The sequence below is a fragment of the Marmota monax genome, unplaced genomic scaffold (genome assembly GCF_021218885.2).
Source record: "Marmota monax isolate L192 unplaced genomic scaffold, Marmota_monax_Labrador192_F-V1.1 WCK01_AAM20220418_F8-fsc00052, whole genome shotgun sequence".
NCBI classification, from domain to species: Eukaryota; Metazoa; Chordata; class Mammalia; order Rodentia; family Sciuridae; genus Marmota; species Marmota monax.
The window spans coordinates 3,583,646-3,603,479 of record NW_026693473.1 but is presented as its reverse complement, the minus strand read 5'-3'; the positions used below and the strand labels follow the sequence as shown (position 1 = coordinate 3,603,479).

General features: G+C 34.9%; 1 protein-coding gene across 1 annotated transcript in view; it reads left to right on the top strand.

Moving 5' to 3' along the window:
• Kpna1 (karyopherin subunit alpha 1) overlaps positions 1-19,834 on the top strand; it is a 65,061-nt gene that overhangs the window by 16,098 nt on the left and 29,129 nt on the right. Inside the window, exons 2-3 of the mRNA XM_046457910.2 lie at positions 2,753-2,886; positions 19,587-19,694. Coding sequence (XP_046313866.1) covers positions 2,758-2,886; positions 19,587-19,694 — 237 coding nt within the window. The 5' untranslated portion in view covers positions 2,753-2,757. The remainder of the gene's footprint in view (positions 1-2,752; positions 2,887-19,586; positions 19,695-19,834) is intronic.

Genomic DNA, 19,834 nt, shown 5'->3' with positions numbered 1-19,834 from the left:
TCATTCCTATTGATGAAATACTGGTTGCTTTGCTTTTGCTTAATCTGGTATAAGACAAAGATATCTGTTCTCTCCACATCTATTTGATTTTGTACTGAGGTTTCTAGCCAGAGAAATTTAAGAAAAAGGAAGAAACAATATCAAGGTCAGAAAGGAAGAAGTAAAGTTCTCTTACACATGACATGATCTTGTATATCCACTAAAAAGTTAGCACTCATATGGCAGAATTGTAGTCTATAAGACTAATATGTAAAAATCAGTTGTGATCTATAGGCTTGCGATGTACAGTCTGAAAATGTAAAATTCCATTTATGATGGCATAAAAATAAAATATTAGGAATGAATTTAACAAAAGAAGTCTAAACTTGTAGAAAGAAATTAAAGATGATCAAAATAGAAAAGTATTCTATCTTAATGAGTTGGAATTTAACATGCCTAAAGTGCCAATATTCCCCAAATTGACAGATTCAGTGCAGTTCTATCAGAATCCCAGTTGGCTTCTTTATAGAAATGGAGAAACTGATTTCTCAAATTCATGTGGAATTTAGGAATTCATAATAGCTGAAAAATCTTGAAAAAGAATTTCAGTAGGAAGAATCACTCGATTTCAAAATTTAGTATCAGACAGTAGTAATCAAGACTGTGGAATTGACAGGATAACACTGTGTGTGTGTGTATGTGTGTGTGTGTGTGGTGCTGGGGATTGAACCCAGGGCTTTGTGCATGTGAGGCAAGCACTCTACCAACTGAGCTACATCCCCAGCCCAGGATAACACATATTAACTTATAGGTCAGTGGCATAGAATTGAGTGTTAAGAAATTAAACCATGAAAAAAAAAATATATATATATATATAATTATGGTCAACTGGTTATCAACAGGAGTGTTATTATAGTCTCTTTGAGCAGTTTTAACAAAATACCAGAGACCAGGTGACTCATAAGCAACAGAAATTTATTTCTTACAGTCTGGAGGCCAAGAAGTCCAAAATCAAGATGCTGGGAGATTCTGTATTTAGTGAGAGCGTGCTTCCTGATTCATAGATGGATGATATTTTCACATGGCAGAAGAGTCAAGCAAACACCCTGGTATCTCTTTTACAAGGGCAATAATCCCTTTCAAGAGGGTTCTATCATCATGACCAAATCATACTGGCCCCACCTTCCAACACCATTACAACAGGAGTTAGGATTTCACATACAATTGAATTTTTGAGGTATACAGATGTTCAGTCTATAGCAGTTGCCAAGACCATTCAATGAAGAAAGAACAGTTTCACCAAATACTGCTGGGAAACTGCGTATCCGCTTAAAAAAGAAGTTTGACTCTCACCATGTAGAAATCTAACTCGAAATGGATTACAGACTTATATGTAAAAAATAACATATAAAACTCTTAGAAGGCAACATAAGTAAGGTCCAGGATTCTTTTTTTTTTTTTTTTTAAAGAGAATTTTAATATTTTTTAGTTTTTGGCGGACACAACATCTTTGTTTGTATGTGGTGCTGAGGATCAAACCCGTGCCGCGTGCATGCCAGGCGAGTGTGGTACCGCTTGAGCCACATCCCCAGCCCCTAGGATTCTTAATATTATGACACTAAAAGCATGGACAAGAAAAGAAAAAGATTAATTTGGACTTCAAAATTAAAAACTTTTGTGCTTGGAATGATACCATTAGGAAAGTGGAAAGATAACCTATACAATAAAAGAACATTTACAAATTATAGTTGATAAGACAGTTATCTGAAATGGATAAAGAATTCTTACAACTCAAAAGTAAAAATAAACCAATTAAAAAAGGGACAAAAGAATTTGAATAAATTTCATTTGGAGATATTACAGTTAGCAAATAATTAGTTTGAAAAGATGCTGTATTTCATTAAGTCTTCAGGGTATTGCATACCAACACCACAATGAAATATTGCTTCATATGCACTAGAATGGTTAGGTTAAAAATCTCAATAGCAAAGTGTTAACGAGGATGTAGGGAAATTGCAACCCTCATGCTGTTGATGGGAATTTAAAATGGTAAAGCCACTTTGGAGAAACAGTTGGATAGTTCCTCAGTTGATAAACATATTACATACCTCAGCATTCCCATTCTTATGTATATAGCATGAGAAATAAAAGTTTGCATATGGGAAAACTCATCTACAAGCATTTATAGAAACATTGTTCATAATAGCCAAAAGGCAGAAATAGCTCAGATGTCCCTCAGTTGATCAATGATTAAATATAATTGGATATGTACATAGAATGCAGTATTTTTTGAGCCATAGAAAGGTCTGAAGTACTGATACATGCTACAATGTAAATGAGAATAGTTTTGCCAGATATTGTTGGGAAACTGCATAGTCACTTAAAAAAGAAGTTTGACTCTTACCTCTCATCAGTTAATTGAAGGAAGCCAGTCATAAAATATTGCATATTATATGATTGTGATCACATGATATGTCCAAAATAGGAATGTTAGTTAAATGATACAGTGTTCTTTTTAAGGTGATGAAAGTACTCTGAAATTCACTCCAGCGATGGTTGCACACAGCTGTGAATACAGTAAAACCCCCCCTCCCAAAAAAGCAAAAAAATGATGCATTATGTATTTTAATAAAACTTTTTAAAATAATCAAATCATTTTTGGTGACTCTTTGGGGTGAGTTTAGGCATGTATATGTTTAAGACTGAGCTTGTGGAATAGCAAAGCTTATGATAGTTAACAGTAAGCTCAGCTGTTCTCTCTCCACACTTGTAGAAATCATGACCACCCCAGGAAAAGAGAACTTTCGCCTGAAAAGTTACAAGAACAAATCTCTGAATCCTGATGAGATGCGCAGGAGGAGGGAGGAAGAAGGACTACAGTTACGCAAGCAGAAAAGAGAAGAGCAGGTAAGTTCTTGTTTATTTCTTATAAAGAACTTAATGCTCCATATTAAGAAGGAAATCTCACTCCCATTTTTATTTTAACGTTTAATAAAAGTTTCCCTTCCCCTTCTATAAAATCAACATATTTTGAGGATAGGGAAGAGAAGGTACTGAAAAATGGATTAAAAAAATGGGTCAATCTCTCAGTTTCCCATTTTCTCAGTATAACTACTATTTAATATGTTGGCCTATATTTTGTTTTTCATAAATTGATGCTTCCTTCTTAAGATTTTGTACATGTTGATTCTCAGATGACCAAAAAACATTGCTTCTTGTTATAAACTTTAATTTGAAAATTTATAAACATAATACAAAAATAAAGAGATAATGAAGCTTATAAACCCATACCTGCTGCTTCTTTTTTTCTTTTTTTTTGGGTGATGCTGTGATTGAATTCAGGGCCTTGTGCATGCCAGGCAAGCACTCTACCAGTAGAGCTATATCCCCCCAAAATGTGGCATTTATACACTAAAAAATAACAAGATCATGGCATTTACAGGGAAATGGATGGCATTGGAGCAGATTATGCTAAGTGAAGTTAGCCAATCCCTAAAAAACAAATGCCGAATGTCTTCTCTGATATAAGGAGGTTGACTCAAAATGGGATAGGGAGGAAGAGCATGAGAAGAAGATTACCACTAAATAGGTGGGAGGGAAAAGGAGGAAGAAGGGGAATTGCACGGAAGATGGAAGGAGACCCTCATCGTTATACAGAATACATGTATGATGTTGTAAGGAAAAAAAAAAATCTAATGTGTCCCATTAGATTGGGTAGAGAGAAGTGATGGGAGGGGAGGGGAGGGGAAGGGGGAATAGGAAGGGCAACAGAATAAAATAGACATTATTATTGCTGTATGTATATAAGTGACTGTGTGACCAATGTGATTCTACAACCTGTACAATCAGAAAAATGAGAAATTATACCCCATTTGATTCAAATGTATGAATTGTCAAGATCATTGTATTGTCATGTGTAGCTAATTAAAAAAAATATATAGAGCTATATCCCTAGCCCCACCATACCTGCTTCCTATTTGTTTACCTTTACATTCCTTTAGTTTTAAAGTAAAATTTCAGGGAATGTATCTTTTTATTCCTGAATGATTTCTGTATTATTCATAAGAACATTTATGACATTGGGTTTTTAAATTTTTTTCCTTTTTTAAAATCATTTTTAACCTGAGAACATCTTATAAGAGCATTGGGACTTAGCCTCACTGTATCTCCCTTTAAAAGTGCTTAGGACTAGGCTGGGGTTGTGGCTCAAGTGATGGAGTGCTCGCCTAGCATGTATAAGCACTGGGTTCGATCCTTAGCACCACATAAAAATAAAAAATAAAGGTATTGTGTTCACCTACAAAACACACCACACACACCACACACACATAAATGCTTAGGACAAATGGTTCATCACTTTCTTTTTATTTTAATATTTATTTTTTGTTGGACACAATATCTTTATTTTATTTATTTTTATGTGGTGCTGAGGATCAAATCCAGGGCCTCACGTTTGCTAGGCGAGCGCTCTACAGCTGAGCCATAACCCCGGCCCAGTCTGTTACTTTCAACAGACATTTAAAGGCCTAAAGCTTAGGTGACTGTTTTTTTTCTTTTGCTAAGAATAGACTTTTGAGTCTTGAAGGACCTTTTGACCCCCACATTATAAAAACTTTATAAAGGTGAAGGCATATAAATGAGTGAGAACCCTTCATACCTGAAAAATAAGATAATCTGTCATAAATATTTTGCAATTACAGTGAAATACTTATGTGGTGCTGAGGATGGAATCCAGGGCCTCGCACATGCAAGGCAGGTGTTCTGCTGCTGAGCTGCCATCTCAGCCCCAACACATACTCTTGAGAAGCACAGCTCTAGATAATTTAGGTGAAATCGAAGAGTACATTACAGTCTCAGTGTTTTATTTGTTAGGGTTGTAGATGTTTGAATCAAGCACTTTATTATTAGCATTATCATCATTATTGATAAGGGTACTTTGTAATATTATGAAAGACTTTATATTGAGTATAGTGAATAAAGTTATAAATTCTTTCTATCTTATCATCGTTCACAGTAACTATTTATTCATAAAAGGGTTTCTTTTGGATTCTTATTGCCTCTCTCCGTCTGTGGATTTATTATCCTTTTGTTTGGATTAATTTATTAGATTCTGTTTTTGTGGTAAAGTTCCTTTTCTTTGAAATCAAAAAACATATTGTTATATACTTATATTCACCTATATAAATGTGAATGTATGCATATATGCAGGTGAACACAGGCACTGATCTGAATATAATCTCACACGTAGGGATTGTCTTTAATATAAAGCCATTTTAAGTTGTGGTAGTGGTACTCTATCATTAACGTAGTGTTTTATTTTGTTTCTTCTTGGCAATTGCTAGTTCATACAATTAAACGCTTATAAAATTTACATTAAAAATAAAATTTTCATATTGCCTGAAGGTAGATGCTCAAAGTACTTAGTATATCAGGTGGCAAGTATGACCTTCATACATCTGACTAAAACAATTTTTTATTGGAAGTTTACCATATTTATTGTATGAGATCAGAAATTGCATTAGGGCTTTTATTAGTTTCTGGAGACTGCTCTATAAAATTTTAATTTTGTCATTTCACATATACAAACTTGTATGGCCAGAACTAGTAAGAGTAAACAGGCTTCCCAATACCAAAACAGTACTTACTTCACGCCTAATTTCTAAAATAGTAAACATCAGGAAAACACAAGTTCATTCAGGGACTGTTTATCTTTGCACAGTTGCTTTGTCATCTATCTGAAAAAGTAACTGGCTTACACCAACTGAGCAGTTAGATTTGAGAGTAATATAGGAGTGGATGCTGCCAAATATACAAAAGATATCTAGCTTTTAGGGCTATCCCTTCAGTATATAAGAACTTAATATTTGTTATCCAGCAGCACTATATAAATGATCTTTGTGCAATTGGCAATGACAGACCAAATTAAAGTTTATTTTTGGTAGAGCATTTTACTATTTATTAATGCCTTTCTAATTGAGCTCTTACTTTCTCTTTTTCTACAGTGCTAGGGATTGAACCACTGAACTGTTATTTCCAGCCCCTTTTCATTTTATTTTTTTTTTTAAGATTTTTATAGTTGTAGATGGACAGCATGCTTTTACTTGTTTAGCTTTTTATGTGGTGTTAAGGATTGAACCCAATGCCTCACGTATGCTAGGCAAGCGCTCTGCCACTGAGCTATAGCCTCAACCCCTCCTTTTTATTTTTTATTTTAAAATAGTGTCTTGCTAAGTTGCCCAGGCTGGTCTAAACTTGGCATTCCTCCTACCTCATTCAGCCTCCTGAGTAGCTGGGATTACAGCTACCATGCCCTGGTGGTAACTTGTAATTCTTCACATACAGAAAGAACACTTTGTGTTTACTAGTAAAAGTTTTTGACACTTGCTGGCTCAGTGTCAGTGGGTAACACAAGTGTTGTTTAAAAGTTCATAAAAAAACAATGATGAAGAATGGAGACTTTCTTGTTATTAAGAGTTACAAGAAATATCTTCTGGAATAACCAAGATGATAAACTCTGGATAGCTAGTATTTCCCATTAATTATTTGACAGATTAGGCAACCTGTAGTCTGTAAATAAGTGTATGCAAATCATGATTTTTTTTCCCAAAAAAACCATTTTTACTTGGAATACTTTGTGTACCAAGTTGAAAAAGCCCAGTAATGCTAAAATGCTTGAAAATACTTGAAATAATTTTTCTGCTTGCTTTCTCAAATAAGCCACTTTCAGCTCTCTTCAATGTTCAGTGTGGCTTCGACTGTTACATTTCTAAATAATATGTGTATATTACTGTGTAACTTTTTCAATTTGAAGTATTATCTATTGATGTTCTTTTGTGATAGTTGAAGATTTAAATTCTTATATAACTTTCCATTTTTCCATTCTCCTAGTACAGTAATATTTCATTATGTATGTGTTATCCACGCTAAGTAGTACACTGTGGTTACATTTTCTTTTTTGTACTTTCTTTTTCTTGGAATATCCTCCCCCCACTCCTTTATTAAACTAGTTTGGCTTTCTTCAGATTTTTGGACTAAATTTTTTTCAGTTCTGAGTCTTTCCACAGCTTTGTGTGGTTTATGGACTTGTTTCTCAACAGTAATCCCTCCACAGAATTTTTAGGTTTGATCTTCCATTATAGTGACTCATGGCTTTTCTAAGCCTGCCTTTTATTGTCATAGATATGGTTAGGGGTTACACATTTCTTCTGATTTCAGTAAATTAGAATAATTTATGGTTTTTGTCTTTCTTATGATTGCAGGGTGGTGTTTCTGAGGGTAGGCGGATAGAAAGGACTGTTATTTTTAATTTGTATAACTCATCCTGAAAGGCAGATTGTTTTATTTTTGTTACTAGTGGTGTGAAAATTATATTGATTTAGAAAAGAAAAGTTGTATGATCTATTTTAATTCTTCTGTTGTAAATAATAGAGCTGTATGATCTATTTAATTGTATGTGAATAATACATTGTTGTGAATAATAGAGTATACAGTTCTAGAATAGTGCACTGGATTAATTTTAGTAATTTTGAAGTATGGATGATAATAGTTAACTATAGAGTATTGTATGTATGTCAGGTAAACACTTTATGAATTAATTCTGTCAGCCAAACTTCAAGGTGAGTTATTTTTTTATGAAATTTTATGTGTAGATTGAGCTTGTGAGCCACAAATGAAAAATTTAGATTTTATTGGATGAAATTCAATCCAGGTGAATGTCTTTAGATAATCTCTGTGATCCTGGGAAATGTATAATATAATATTTTTATAAAAAATTGAAAAGCAAAGGATATACATTCATTACTGACATTCGTAGTTTTTTTTTTTTTTTTTTAATCTCCCCTTGTGGTTGCAGCAGTTCAGTGGAAATGACCTTGGTCCTAAAGAATAATACTCTTTGTCACTTGAAGGAACCTTTGAAATCATCTAGACCAGTAATGTCCAAATTGTGTTCTGTGGAACTTTTTTTTTTTTTTTAATTGTTTGTTCCTTTCCCTCCCCCTCCCCCTCCCTCCCTCCCTCCCTTCCTTCCTTCTGTAGGTGGACACAATACCTTTATTTGTTTATAATTTTTTGTGTGGTGCCAGGGATCGGACCTAGTGCCTGATGCATACTAGGCAAGTGCTGTACCACTGAGCCACAACCCCCAGCCCTTCTGTGGAACTTTTGAGATTCTGGATGTGTCTCCTCCTAGTTTTGTTTTCTCTGAGACATTTGAAAGCTAGTATGGTAGCCACTACCCACAGGTGGCTATTGAGCATTTAATATGTGGCTTATTCAGATTGAGATGTCATGTAAATATAAAATTTACACTTGAGTTTTGAAGATACAGTAGGAAGAAAGAATATGAAGTATCTTTTCTTTTTTTTTTTTTTAAAGAGAGCGAGAGAAAGAGAATTTTTTAATATTTATTTTTTGGTTTTCGGTGGACACAACATCTTTATTTGTATGTGGTGCTGAGGATCAAACCCAGCGCCGCACGAATGCCAGGCAAGCACACTACCGCTTGAGCCACATCCCCAGTTCATGAAGTATCTTTTCTAAATTGACAACATATTGAAACCATATTCTGGGCATGTGAATTAAATATTATCAAAAATTTTTAATGTGGCAACAAGAAAAATTTTAAAATTTTATTATATTTCTATTGAACAGATGTAGATCATCTGCTGGATAACAAAACTCTGGAGTTTGAGTGATTTGCCTAAGATTATATAGTAGATTAGTGGAACCAAAAGCCTCTTGCATCTGGATTAATGCTCTTTCCACAGGATTATGTAGCATTAGGTTGATCTAATGAAAGTTATTTGGTGACTCCCTGTGGCACAAATCTTGTGTTCATTTTGCAGGGCAGTATTAGAAAGAAAGCATATTTAAAATTGATGGTCAAAACAATGTTTGAAGTACTTAGCTCACTCCTTATTAGTACTGACTATTAAGTGAAATCAGTCGTACCTTTTGGAGACTAGTAATAAATCTCTGATTCTGTATAACCCCAATTCACTTACAGAATTATTTTATTAATAATGATTTTTACATTTACTCATGATGCTGGGAACTTTTCACTCGAACAGTTGCATAACTTGCATTTTCCCCCAGCATTCTATTGCTTCATGAATTGTTTTTTCAAATTGAATATGCCATACACTTCTTTCTTCTTTTGTGCTTGTTTTGTTTTGTGATGTTAGGGATTGAACCCAGGGCTTCTCAACGGTAGGCAAGCATTCTGCCAGTGAGTTACATCCCCAACCCCTTAACCTCATTCTTAACTTTCATCAAACTAGTTTTTTAAGAACTTTATGTATGTATGTATGTATGTGGTGCTGAGCCTCAAACCCAGCGCCTTGCACGTGTTAGGCGAGTGTTCTACTGCCGAGCCACAATCTCAGCCCCCATGAAAACCAGTTTTTGTTCGTGCTTCTTTTAGGTAATAGTAGTAACTGCATGTTGGTCAGCTTTTTTCATTGTTCCGCCTGCTGTTTTGAAACTGCTACTAGAGTTTCTATCACTGCATTAGTATCATTTAAGATCTTGAAAGTAATTGTGTTTTAAAAACAAAACATTTTATTGTATTTTCTGTAATAGACTTTTCCTCCAGTAGTTTTGAATGCTGTTGACTTAGCTTTGCTATTCCAAGTCAGTTATCAGATCAGCAATTGTATTTTTCATGACCAGTTGTAATATTATACTAAAGACACTGTCTAAACATTTATAATGTCAGTAGATAAAATTTTTAGTGATTAAATATGATTTTGGGATCCATGTGTTTTATTTATGTTATATATATATATATATATATATATATATATATATATATATATATATAGTAGATGGGCACAATAGCTTTGTTTTATTTTTATGTGGTACTGAGGATTGAACCCAGTGCCTCACATGTGCTAGGTGAGTGCTCTACTACTGAGCTACCATCCTACTCCTGGAATTTTGTACTTTAAATAATCGTAAACTAAATAAAAATGAGGGGAGAAATTCATATAAACAATAAAAAAGTAAGGAAACAAATTACCTTTTTTTATTTTTTGGTAGTTTAGATGGACAGAATACCTTTATTTTATTTGTTTATTTTTATGTGGTGCTGAGGATCGAACCTACTGCCTCACGCATGCTAGGCAAGCACTCTGCCACTGAGTGCATCTTTTTTTTTCTTTAATTTTAATTAGGTATATATGACAGCAGAATGCATTTTGATTAATTGTACACAATTGCAGTACAACTTTTCATTTGTCTGTACATGATGTAGCGTCTCACCATATGTGTAGTCATACATACACCTAGGGTAATAATGTTCATCTCTTTCCACCATTGTTCCTGCCCCCATGACCCTCTCCTCCCTTCCCTCTTCCTCTCTTCCCTTTGCCCAAAGTTCCTCCAATTTTCCCATGACATCCCCCTCCCCATTATAGGTCAGCATCCACTTATCAGAGAGAACATTTGGCCTTTGGTTTTTTGGGATTGGCTTACTTCGCTTAGCCTGATATTCTCCAGGTCCATCCATTTACCTGTAAATGCCATAATTTTATTCTCTTTTAACACTGAGTAATATTCCATTACACACACACACACACACACACACACATATATATATATACACATACACACATATATACATATATATCACAGTTTCTTTATTCATTCATTTATTGAATGGCATGTAGGTTGCTTCTACAGTTTAGCTATTGTAAATTGAGCTGCCTCAAACATTGATGTGGCTGCGTTACTATAGTATGCTGATTTTAAGTCCTTTGGATATAGACCGAGGAGTGAGATAGCTGGGTCAAATGGTGCTTCCATTCCAAGGTTTCTAAGGAATCTCCATACTGCTTTCTAGAGTGGTTGCACCAATTTGCAGTCCCATCAGCAATGTATGAGTGTGCCTTTCCCCCACATCCTCGCCAACACTTATTGGTATTTGTATTCTTGATGACTGCCATTCTGACTGGCATGAGATGAAATCTCAGAGTAGTTTGGTTTGCATTTCTCTAATTATTAGAGATGTTGTTAAACATTTTTTTTATATATTCATTGATTGTGTATCTTTTTCTGAGAAGTGTCATTTCAGCTCCTTAGCCCATTTATTGATTGGGTTGTTGAAGCAAATGATCTTAACTACATGTCATGCTTGTGGCAAAGCCACTTAGAGAGGTTTTTTTTTTTTGTACCATGGATTGAGCCTAGGAGTGCTAACCATTGGGCGACACCCCCAGTCCTTTTTCTTTTTCATTTTGAGACAGAGACTCATTCAGTTGTGGAAGCTGGGTTTGAACTTAGGATCCTCCTACTTCAGCCTCCCAGGTTGCCGGGATTACAGGCATGTACCACTATGTCTGGCCAGAGAAGCATTTTCAAATACGTTTTTAAACTATATGAATTTGATTTAACTATCTGTATTGATGTATATCCTAAGAACCAAAGTAATTGTAAACAAATCTTCAAAATTGCTTTTAGCCATCATAAAATTGACAATTATCATGAAACTGTATATATGTATGTATGTGTAAACTATGTTTGTGTATGTATAATTTATATGTAAATCAAAGAGGTTAACTAGATATGAATTGGTAATAACACTAGGAAGTCTTTTTTTTTTTTTTTTTTAAGAAAACACCTGCTCTGTCCTGAAAAGGCCTAGAAATAGTGAATTACATTTAGTAGTGAGCATTCCAGCCATCCTAAGACTTAGTATTCAGAAATAGATAGTATTTCCCAAAAGAACCAGACTCTTTGAAAAAAAGTAACTTATTTCTAATCAAAAATAGGGAATACTCGAGATGAACTGTAAATTTTATATAACACAAAGAAGTTATCTGAGATTACTGAAATTGTATCGAAAGAGTCAGGAGTTAACTTGAATAGGCTTCTTAGGCCAAAAAAGGGGGGGGGGCGGTATTTTGAATATCAGAAAGGATACTATAAGGACTTCTGCTTTTGGCTAAAATGGGTAAGCAGAGCTTCCATTTACCTTCTTACCTCAAGTAACAAAGAATCAACAGTTAAAATACATGAAACAACGGTTCTATAGCCTATGTATGTTGAGATAGAGTTTAGAATATGAGAAGTCCAAGGCATGGGACAGAGTGTCAGAAAAGAAGACTTGTATATAGAAGCTTGGAGATCTTCAAGGTGTTTCCTCAAGTATTCAGTAGAGTTTACTGGTCAGCATGTGTGATTGAGAAAACTACCCAAGGTTAGAGAAAATGCTGTTGGAAAGGATATAGTGCCCGATGCTTACACAGGGCTGGGAATAGTGCCTGTTTCCACCAGCCACTCTAGGAAAACTCTTTACTTCATGGAGAATTAAGTAGAGTATTTACAAAAGTCTTGATTAGGGTTAGGGTTAGGGTTAGCTCTAGACTTAGCACTACTCACACCTACATAACAAATCATAGAAACAAGGTCCAAAAGCATCAAAATGTTTTAATATAACTTAGCTGCCTGCCAGAACAGAGATCAAGAGTATTTATATGAATACACAGTATTTAACAAGGTAAAATTGGTAATGTCTAGCATCCAAAGATAGCCAAGTATACAAATAAGCAAGAAAATATACCTGTAATGAGGAGAGATCACTTGAAACTGACAGATGGTAGACTTAGCAGAGAATGACATTAAGGTTATCGTAACTGTATTTCCTATGTTGAAAGAGTTAAGTTAGAGACATGGAAATATTTTAAAAGACAATAATTAAACTTGTGGAGATGAAAACTATGAGTCTGAGATAAAAATTACAAATGGGATTGGTGACAAATTAGAAATTTCAGAATTAATTGGTGAACTTCAAGGCATAGGAATAATCTAAAATGAAAAAGAGGTAAAAAGAACAACCACTCCTTTGTACATACATGCAAGGGGGAAAAGACTGCAATTGAGTTATGGGACAATTTCAAGAAACATTATTTATGAATAATTGGGGAGTTTCCAAAGGCAAAGAGGATAGAAGAGAAAAAAAATAATTGAAGAAATAACATCTTGGGGCTGGGGTCGTGGCTCAACGGTAGAGCTCTTGCCCCTGGGTTTGATACTCAGCACCACATAAAAGTAAATAAATAAAATAAAGATATTTTGTCCAACTACAACTAAAAAATAAACATTTTTTTAAAAAAGAAATAACATCTTAAAAAACTTTTCATAACTAATGAAAACTGTAAATTCACTGATTAAAGAAATGTAAATAATCACAAGAAACATGATTAAAACCACATATAACTAAACTCAAAACCAATCCTAAAGAGTCTTAAAAACATAGCTGGGCATGGTGATACATGCCTGTAATTCCAGTGGCTCAAGAGGCTGAGGTGGGAAGATAACAATTTCAAGGCCAGCCTCAGCAATTTAGCAAGGTCCTAAGCAACTTAGTGTGGTATCCTGTCTCAGAATAAAAACGGTTGGGGATATGACTCAGTGGTAACATGCCCTGGGTTAAATCCCCAGTGGTCCCCCCCGCAAAAAAACACAAAAACACATAAAGAGCATCAAAAACATATATTAAAGAAAGGACAGTTTTTTCAACAAATGGTGCTGGGAAATCTGGATATCCAAATGTAGAAAAATGGAATTAGACTTTCTCTCATCATGTGCAAAAGTTAAAATCCGTCAAAGACCCAAATGCAAAACCCAAAATTATGAAACTACTGGAAGAAAACAGGAGAAACTCTTGGGAAAACTACTTGTTTTTATTCTCATGCAACAACAATTTGGGGCTTCTAAGATCTCATAAGTTGTAGTGATTTCTCATCACTGACAAGCATTCAGTTCTGCAACTCTATCTGGGTATCTTGGAATTCGAATTGGATTCTGACACTGTCCACCTGGAGATAGTGTAGGATCCCACAGGTTGAAGGCTCATCTCCAAGACTTGCTTGTTCCCCTCTCTACTTTAGATGCTAGTTGCAAGCCCTAAGTTGTTTAACTAGTGCTTCAACTTCCAGTTATAAATCGGGGTTTCCACACTTACTTCCTTGGGTTTAATTTATTTGCTGGAGCAGCTCAAAGATCTCAGGAAAACCTATGCTGGTTTATTATAAAGGATATTTATGAAGAAATGCTTGGGACAAATAAACCAGTATGGGAGAAAGGGTACAGAACTTTTTGTATCCTCTTCAGGCATGCCACCCTTCAGGAACCTCCGTGTATTCAACCACCTGGGAGTTCCCTAAATCCTATTCCTTTTGGGTTTCTTTGCAAATCCAATGCTGATAAAGTGAGTTGAATAACCCAGGCTTGTGTGTTTTAAATTCTCAGCCTCTCTGTGTAGCATTCTTCCGTGGTATGGGGCAGGAAGCCTCTGGAATGAGGATTCTGTGACCTACTATCAGAGAAGGGTAGTAGAGAATTTATGGACAGCTCCAAGACAGAAAAGGGAAGAAGAGATTAACCTTCCTGTAACCCTCCTTGAGGAAGAAAAAATCTGGTTTCTGTGGGCTGCCTCAGTGAGGAAGTTATGAGTCAGAAACCATAGAGTCGAACCAAAATATATATATTATACATTGGAAAATAAGTATGTAAAAGACGCTCCATATCACAAATCGTCAGGGAAATACAAATCAAAACCATGAGATATCATCTTATCCCAGTTAGAATAGCTATACTGAAAAAGACAAAAAGTAATATGTTGGGTGGGGGATATAGCTCTGAGTTGGTAGAGGGCTTGCCTCAAATGCACAAGGCCCTGGGTTCAAACACCAGCACCACACATACACAAAAAAAAAATAAAAAATAAATTACTAAAAAGTAACGTTTACAAGGATGCAGAGAAAGCAGAATTTTTGTACACTTTGTACACTGTTGGTGTGAATGTAAATTAATATAGCCATTATGGAAAATGCTATGGATGTTCAAAAAACTAAAAATATAACTACCATATGATTCATTAGTCCCACTACTAAGTATATAGCTGAAGGAAATGAAATAATTATATCAAAGAGACACTTGCACTCCCATGTTTATTAGAGGATTATTTACAGTTGCCAAGATATAGAGTCAGTTGAATTGTCCACTGACAATTGAATGGGTAACGTGGCATATGTACACAATGGAACGTTATTTAGCCATAAAAAGGAATGAAATTATATAATTTGCTGCAACATTTTATATTGAGTGAAATAAATAAGGCCCAGACAAATACTACTTTCTCTTGCTCATAGGTGAAAGCTAAAAGTTGATTTTGTAGAAGTAGAGAGTAAATTAGTGGCCATTAGAAATAAAGAGGGTAGGGAGATAAGAGATAAAGATTGGCTAATGGGTACCAAAATACAATGACATGGAAAAGAATTAAGTTCTAATGTTTTATAGCATAGTAGGGTGACTATAGTTCATGAGAATTTATTATATATTTTGTAAAAAACTGGAAGAGAGTTTCCCAACACAAAGAAATGATAAGTGTTTAAGGAGATAGAAATTCATATTGTTCTGATTTGACCAGTCAAAATTGAATATATGGGTCAAATTATCAACACTATATACAACAAATATGTATCATTATTATATTTGATGAAGAAAATACACAAAACAGGCATATTTCCGTATAAGAGGGCAAATAATAATGGTGACATCAAATTTGTTACTGAAAAACCAATAGGAGCCAGATTTTAGTGGAGAAATATCTTTAACAAAAGAAATTGTCAACTTAGAATATACCTGGCAAAAATATTTTTCAGAGATGATTGTGAAATGTAGGCGTGTTCAGAAATATAAAAATTGAAAGAATTTACAATTAGACCCACACTACAGGCAATGTCAAAGGCATCCTTTGGGCAGAAGTAGAATAATAGCCACCATTACACTGAAGCAAATCCTAGACATCATATGTATCTCTAAAGGATAAAGACTTTTTAATTTAAACCAGAATAGTGTTATACCTTAAAAATAAACAGTTCCTTAATAACAAAATGTCTAATCAACGTTCAGATTTCCTACATTGTCTCATGATCTTTTTTATAATTTTTAAGAACAGAATCTAAACAGTTTTTGTCTTGCATTTGGTGACATATTTCTTAAACTCTCCTCTAAAAAGTCTTTATTTGTGGTTAACATCCTACATAATATGAAATTTACCCTCTTACCATTTTAAATGGACAGTTTGGTAGTATTAATCATGTTGACATTGTTGTGTAACAGATATTTAGAACTTTTTCATCTTGAAGTTATTACAGGGCTAGGGCCTTCTGGAAAATTGAGGCAGTGAGAGGACAAGCCATTGAAACCCCAGTTCTTATGCTCAAGTCAAAAAGATTTCAGACGTGTTGCTTGGAGTAACAGGCATGAATTTATTAAAAGAGATGGAAAAGCAGAAAGGGGGCCACTCCCAAGGAAGAGAGTCACTTCTCAGAGAAAGACAGCATGCCTCTCCTTGACTGTAGTTTTATTGGGGTCCCAAGGAAGTTTCCAGAGTCCTACCCAGGTCCACCTCTTGACTTTTGAGTGACAGCAGAATGACATGAGACTTTCAAGTCCCCACTGCTGTGACCACTCTAGATCACTTTGGCCCACATTGACATTCTAATTAGAACCCTACAGATTCCAGTGTTCTTATGGTTGGGAGGAATTAATCCTTCTCTTCTTGAATTCTGGAATCTGGTCTCTGTAAAAAGGGTTAAAAAACCCCCCACTTCAGGATAACTTATGTTCCTCTTATCGGAATTATTTTGGGCCTCCATATTTCTCCTGCAGATAATGGTAATTTGCTGAGGAATGTAACACATTCTGTCCACTTAAGCCAGGCAGGGCTGCGGGCGCTACATTGCTTTTCAAAGGTGAAAGCAGGGTGAAGGTCAGCACAGTGGTCTCATTTTATAGAATTACTCCTTTGATCTCATATTCCCACCAATCATGTCTTCGTCCCCTATAAAAGCTATAGAACATTAAAGAACTATTCCTAATTTCTTCTTCCCCAAGACCCCTTTCTGTTTCCATGTTTTTGACTTCCCTAGAAATCTTATTTAAGTGGAACATACAATGTTTGTCTCTTTGTGACTGGTTTATTTCATTCAGCATAGTGTCCTTAAGGTTTATCCATGTTGTAGCATAAACTACAGGATTGCCTTCCCTTTAAGGATGAGTAATATTTGGTTGTACATCTCAGTGCATTTTCTTTATCCATTTATCTGAATTGGTGGACATTTGGACTGCTTCTACCAGTTGGCCATTTTGAATAATGTTGCAGTGAATATGGGTATGTAATGTCTCTCTGATATTCTGCTTTAAAATTCTTTTAAATATATACTCAGAAGTAGTACAGCAGGATTATATGACAGTTTTGTTTTTGTTTTTTTTTTCCTAGAAATTTCTTTACTGTTTTCTGTAGGAATTGCACATTTTATGTTACATCCAGCAGTGTGCGAGGTGTTCCATTTTTTTTCACATACTTGTCAACACTTGTTTTCTGTTTTTTGATAGGGGCCATTCTAATGATTTCTCACCTTTTTTTTTTTTTTGTATCGAGAAGTAATGTTGACCATTTTTTTCATATCCTTAATGTCATTTGTGTATCTTAGGAGAAATGCCTATTCAGCTCTTATTTTAAAATTGGGTGTTGAGTTGTAGGAGTTTGTTGTATATTTTGGTATTCAAATCCTTATCAGATATATGATTCACAGTCATTTTCTCCATTCTGTAGGTTGCCTTTTCACTTTATTGTCTAATGTGCAGAAGTTTTAAGGTTTAATATAGTCCTTTTTGTTTATTTTTTTCATCCTTTGTGAGTTTGATGTCATTTCTGAGAAATCATTGATATTTGGTGTTGAAAAGATTTTCTCCTCTCAGAGTTTTGTAGTTAGACTGAGGATTAAACCCAGGGCCTTACATATGGTAGGCAAATTCTTTATCAATTTTAATCTATTTTGAGGTAATGTTTGTATAAGGTTTATGGTAAGGATTCACCTTCATTCTTCTACACATAGATGTCTTGTTTTCTTGACACCATCACTAATAACTTTCGCCACCCGATTTTTCTGTTTTCTCATTTATTCCTTGGAAAGATGGTGTTAGAGAAGACATTTTCCTTGTGGAACCTATGAGTCTGAATGAGTATGCCATTTAAAGTGTTCCTTGGCTCCCATATTTCATAAGAACTCATAGTTAAATATAAAGACTTGGTTAGATACAGTTTGTTTTTTTTTTTTTTTAACAAGGAGACTTTGTAGATGACACTTTACTTCCTTGAGCATCACATTTTTAAAAATTTGTTTTAATTAGTTACACATGACAGTACAATGGAGCATCACATTTAAAATCACTCTCTTTTTGTGATGTTATTGATATTGCTAACATGATCTATCTACTATAAAGAGGCCCCACCAGCCTTTCACCACAGATTTTAGCAGCTTTCGATGATCACTGCTAAGGTCTACTACTTTAATAGTAGCTGTAGTGATAATTCCCTCTACTTTTATTAGCCTGTACTTTTTAAAAAAAATTTTTTAGTTGTAGATGGACACAGTGCCTTTATTCATTCATTCATTCATTGGGGGGTACTAGGGATTGAACTGAGGGGCACTCGACAATTGAGCCGCATCCCCAGACCTATTTTTTTGTATTTTATTTAGAGAGAGGGTCTCACTGAATTGTTTAGCACCTCGCTTTTGCTGAGGCTGCCTTTGAACTTGAGATCCTCCTGTCTTTTTGCACAAACTGCACCTGGCTTTCAGGATTCTTAAGGATATAATGAAAAGCACTTTATTAGGCTGACTTTGGAAAGAATATTTTCTTTGCCTATGCAAATTAATCAATTCTTTTTTTTTTTTCTTTTTTTTCTTTTTAATACTAGGGATTGAACTCAGGGGCACTTGACCACTGAGCCACATCCCCATCCCTTTTTTGTATTTTATTTAGAGACAGGGTCTTATTGAGCTACTTAGGGCTTCTCTAAGTTGCTGAGGCTAGCTTTGAATTCCCAAGCTTCTGGGATTATGGGCATGTGCCTGCCTCAATTCTTTTATTTTTTTTTTTTTTTATTTTTTTTTTTTAAATATTTATTTATTTATTTAGTTTTCGGCAGACACAACATCTTTGTTTGTATGTGGTGCTGAGGATCGAACCCGGGCCGCACGCATGCCAGGCGAGCGTGCTACCACTTGAGCCACATCCCCAGCCCCCCTCAATTCTTTTAAAATAGGATTCTAGTACTCTTGTCACTGATTACTGGAGAGCTTAAGAAGGTCAGAAAAACTCCAGTCTACTGTTCTTGAGAGTTAAAATGGAAATATTAGTCATTCTTACCTTGTTTATATTCTCATTTTTCCTGATGTATTGTTAAGACGATCTTGTTGCTTACTTTATGAGGGAAATGGTCAAGTTTGCCATGTTCTTTTCCTTTCCTTTTTAAAATTTTTTCCCCATATCATGTATTGTCAGGCCTCTTATATCATCAAGTATTGGTTATACATATTGTGATATAGTTATTTGTATTAGATTATAAGACTGGAGCAATCTACAATTGTTCCTCATCAGTTAAGGGTGAAAGTAGTACAAACTTCAGGATTTTTAAAATGACTCTCAAAGAGTTCCATCCCCTTTTCTTTTTAAATCAAGTGCCTAGTATTTGGATGTTCAAGTCCCTTGTGTAAGAATTACATTAGTAACCGTCTTTATTTTTTCAGTTATTCAAGCGAAGAAATGTTGCTACTGCAGAAGAAGAAACAGAAGAAGAAATTATGTCAGATGGTGGCTTTCATGAGGCCCAGATTAATAACATGGAGATGGCACCTGTAAGTAAAACAATAACAACAACTCCTTTTGGTGTTTTTGTGATAAATATAATGAGAGCTAGCGAGAGCTTACGCGTGCGAGCTTGTGGGTGCTCTCTCTGTCTCTCTCTACTAGGGATTGAACCCAGGGCCTCATGCAT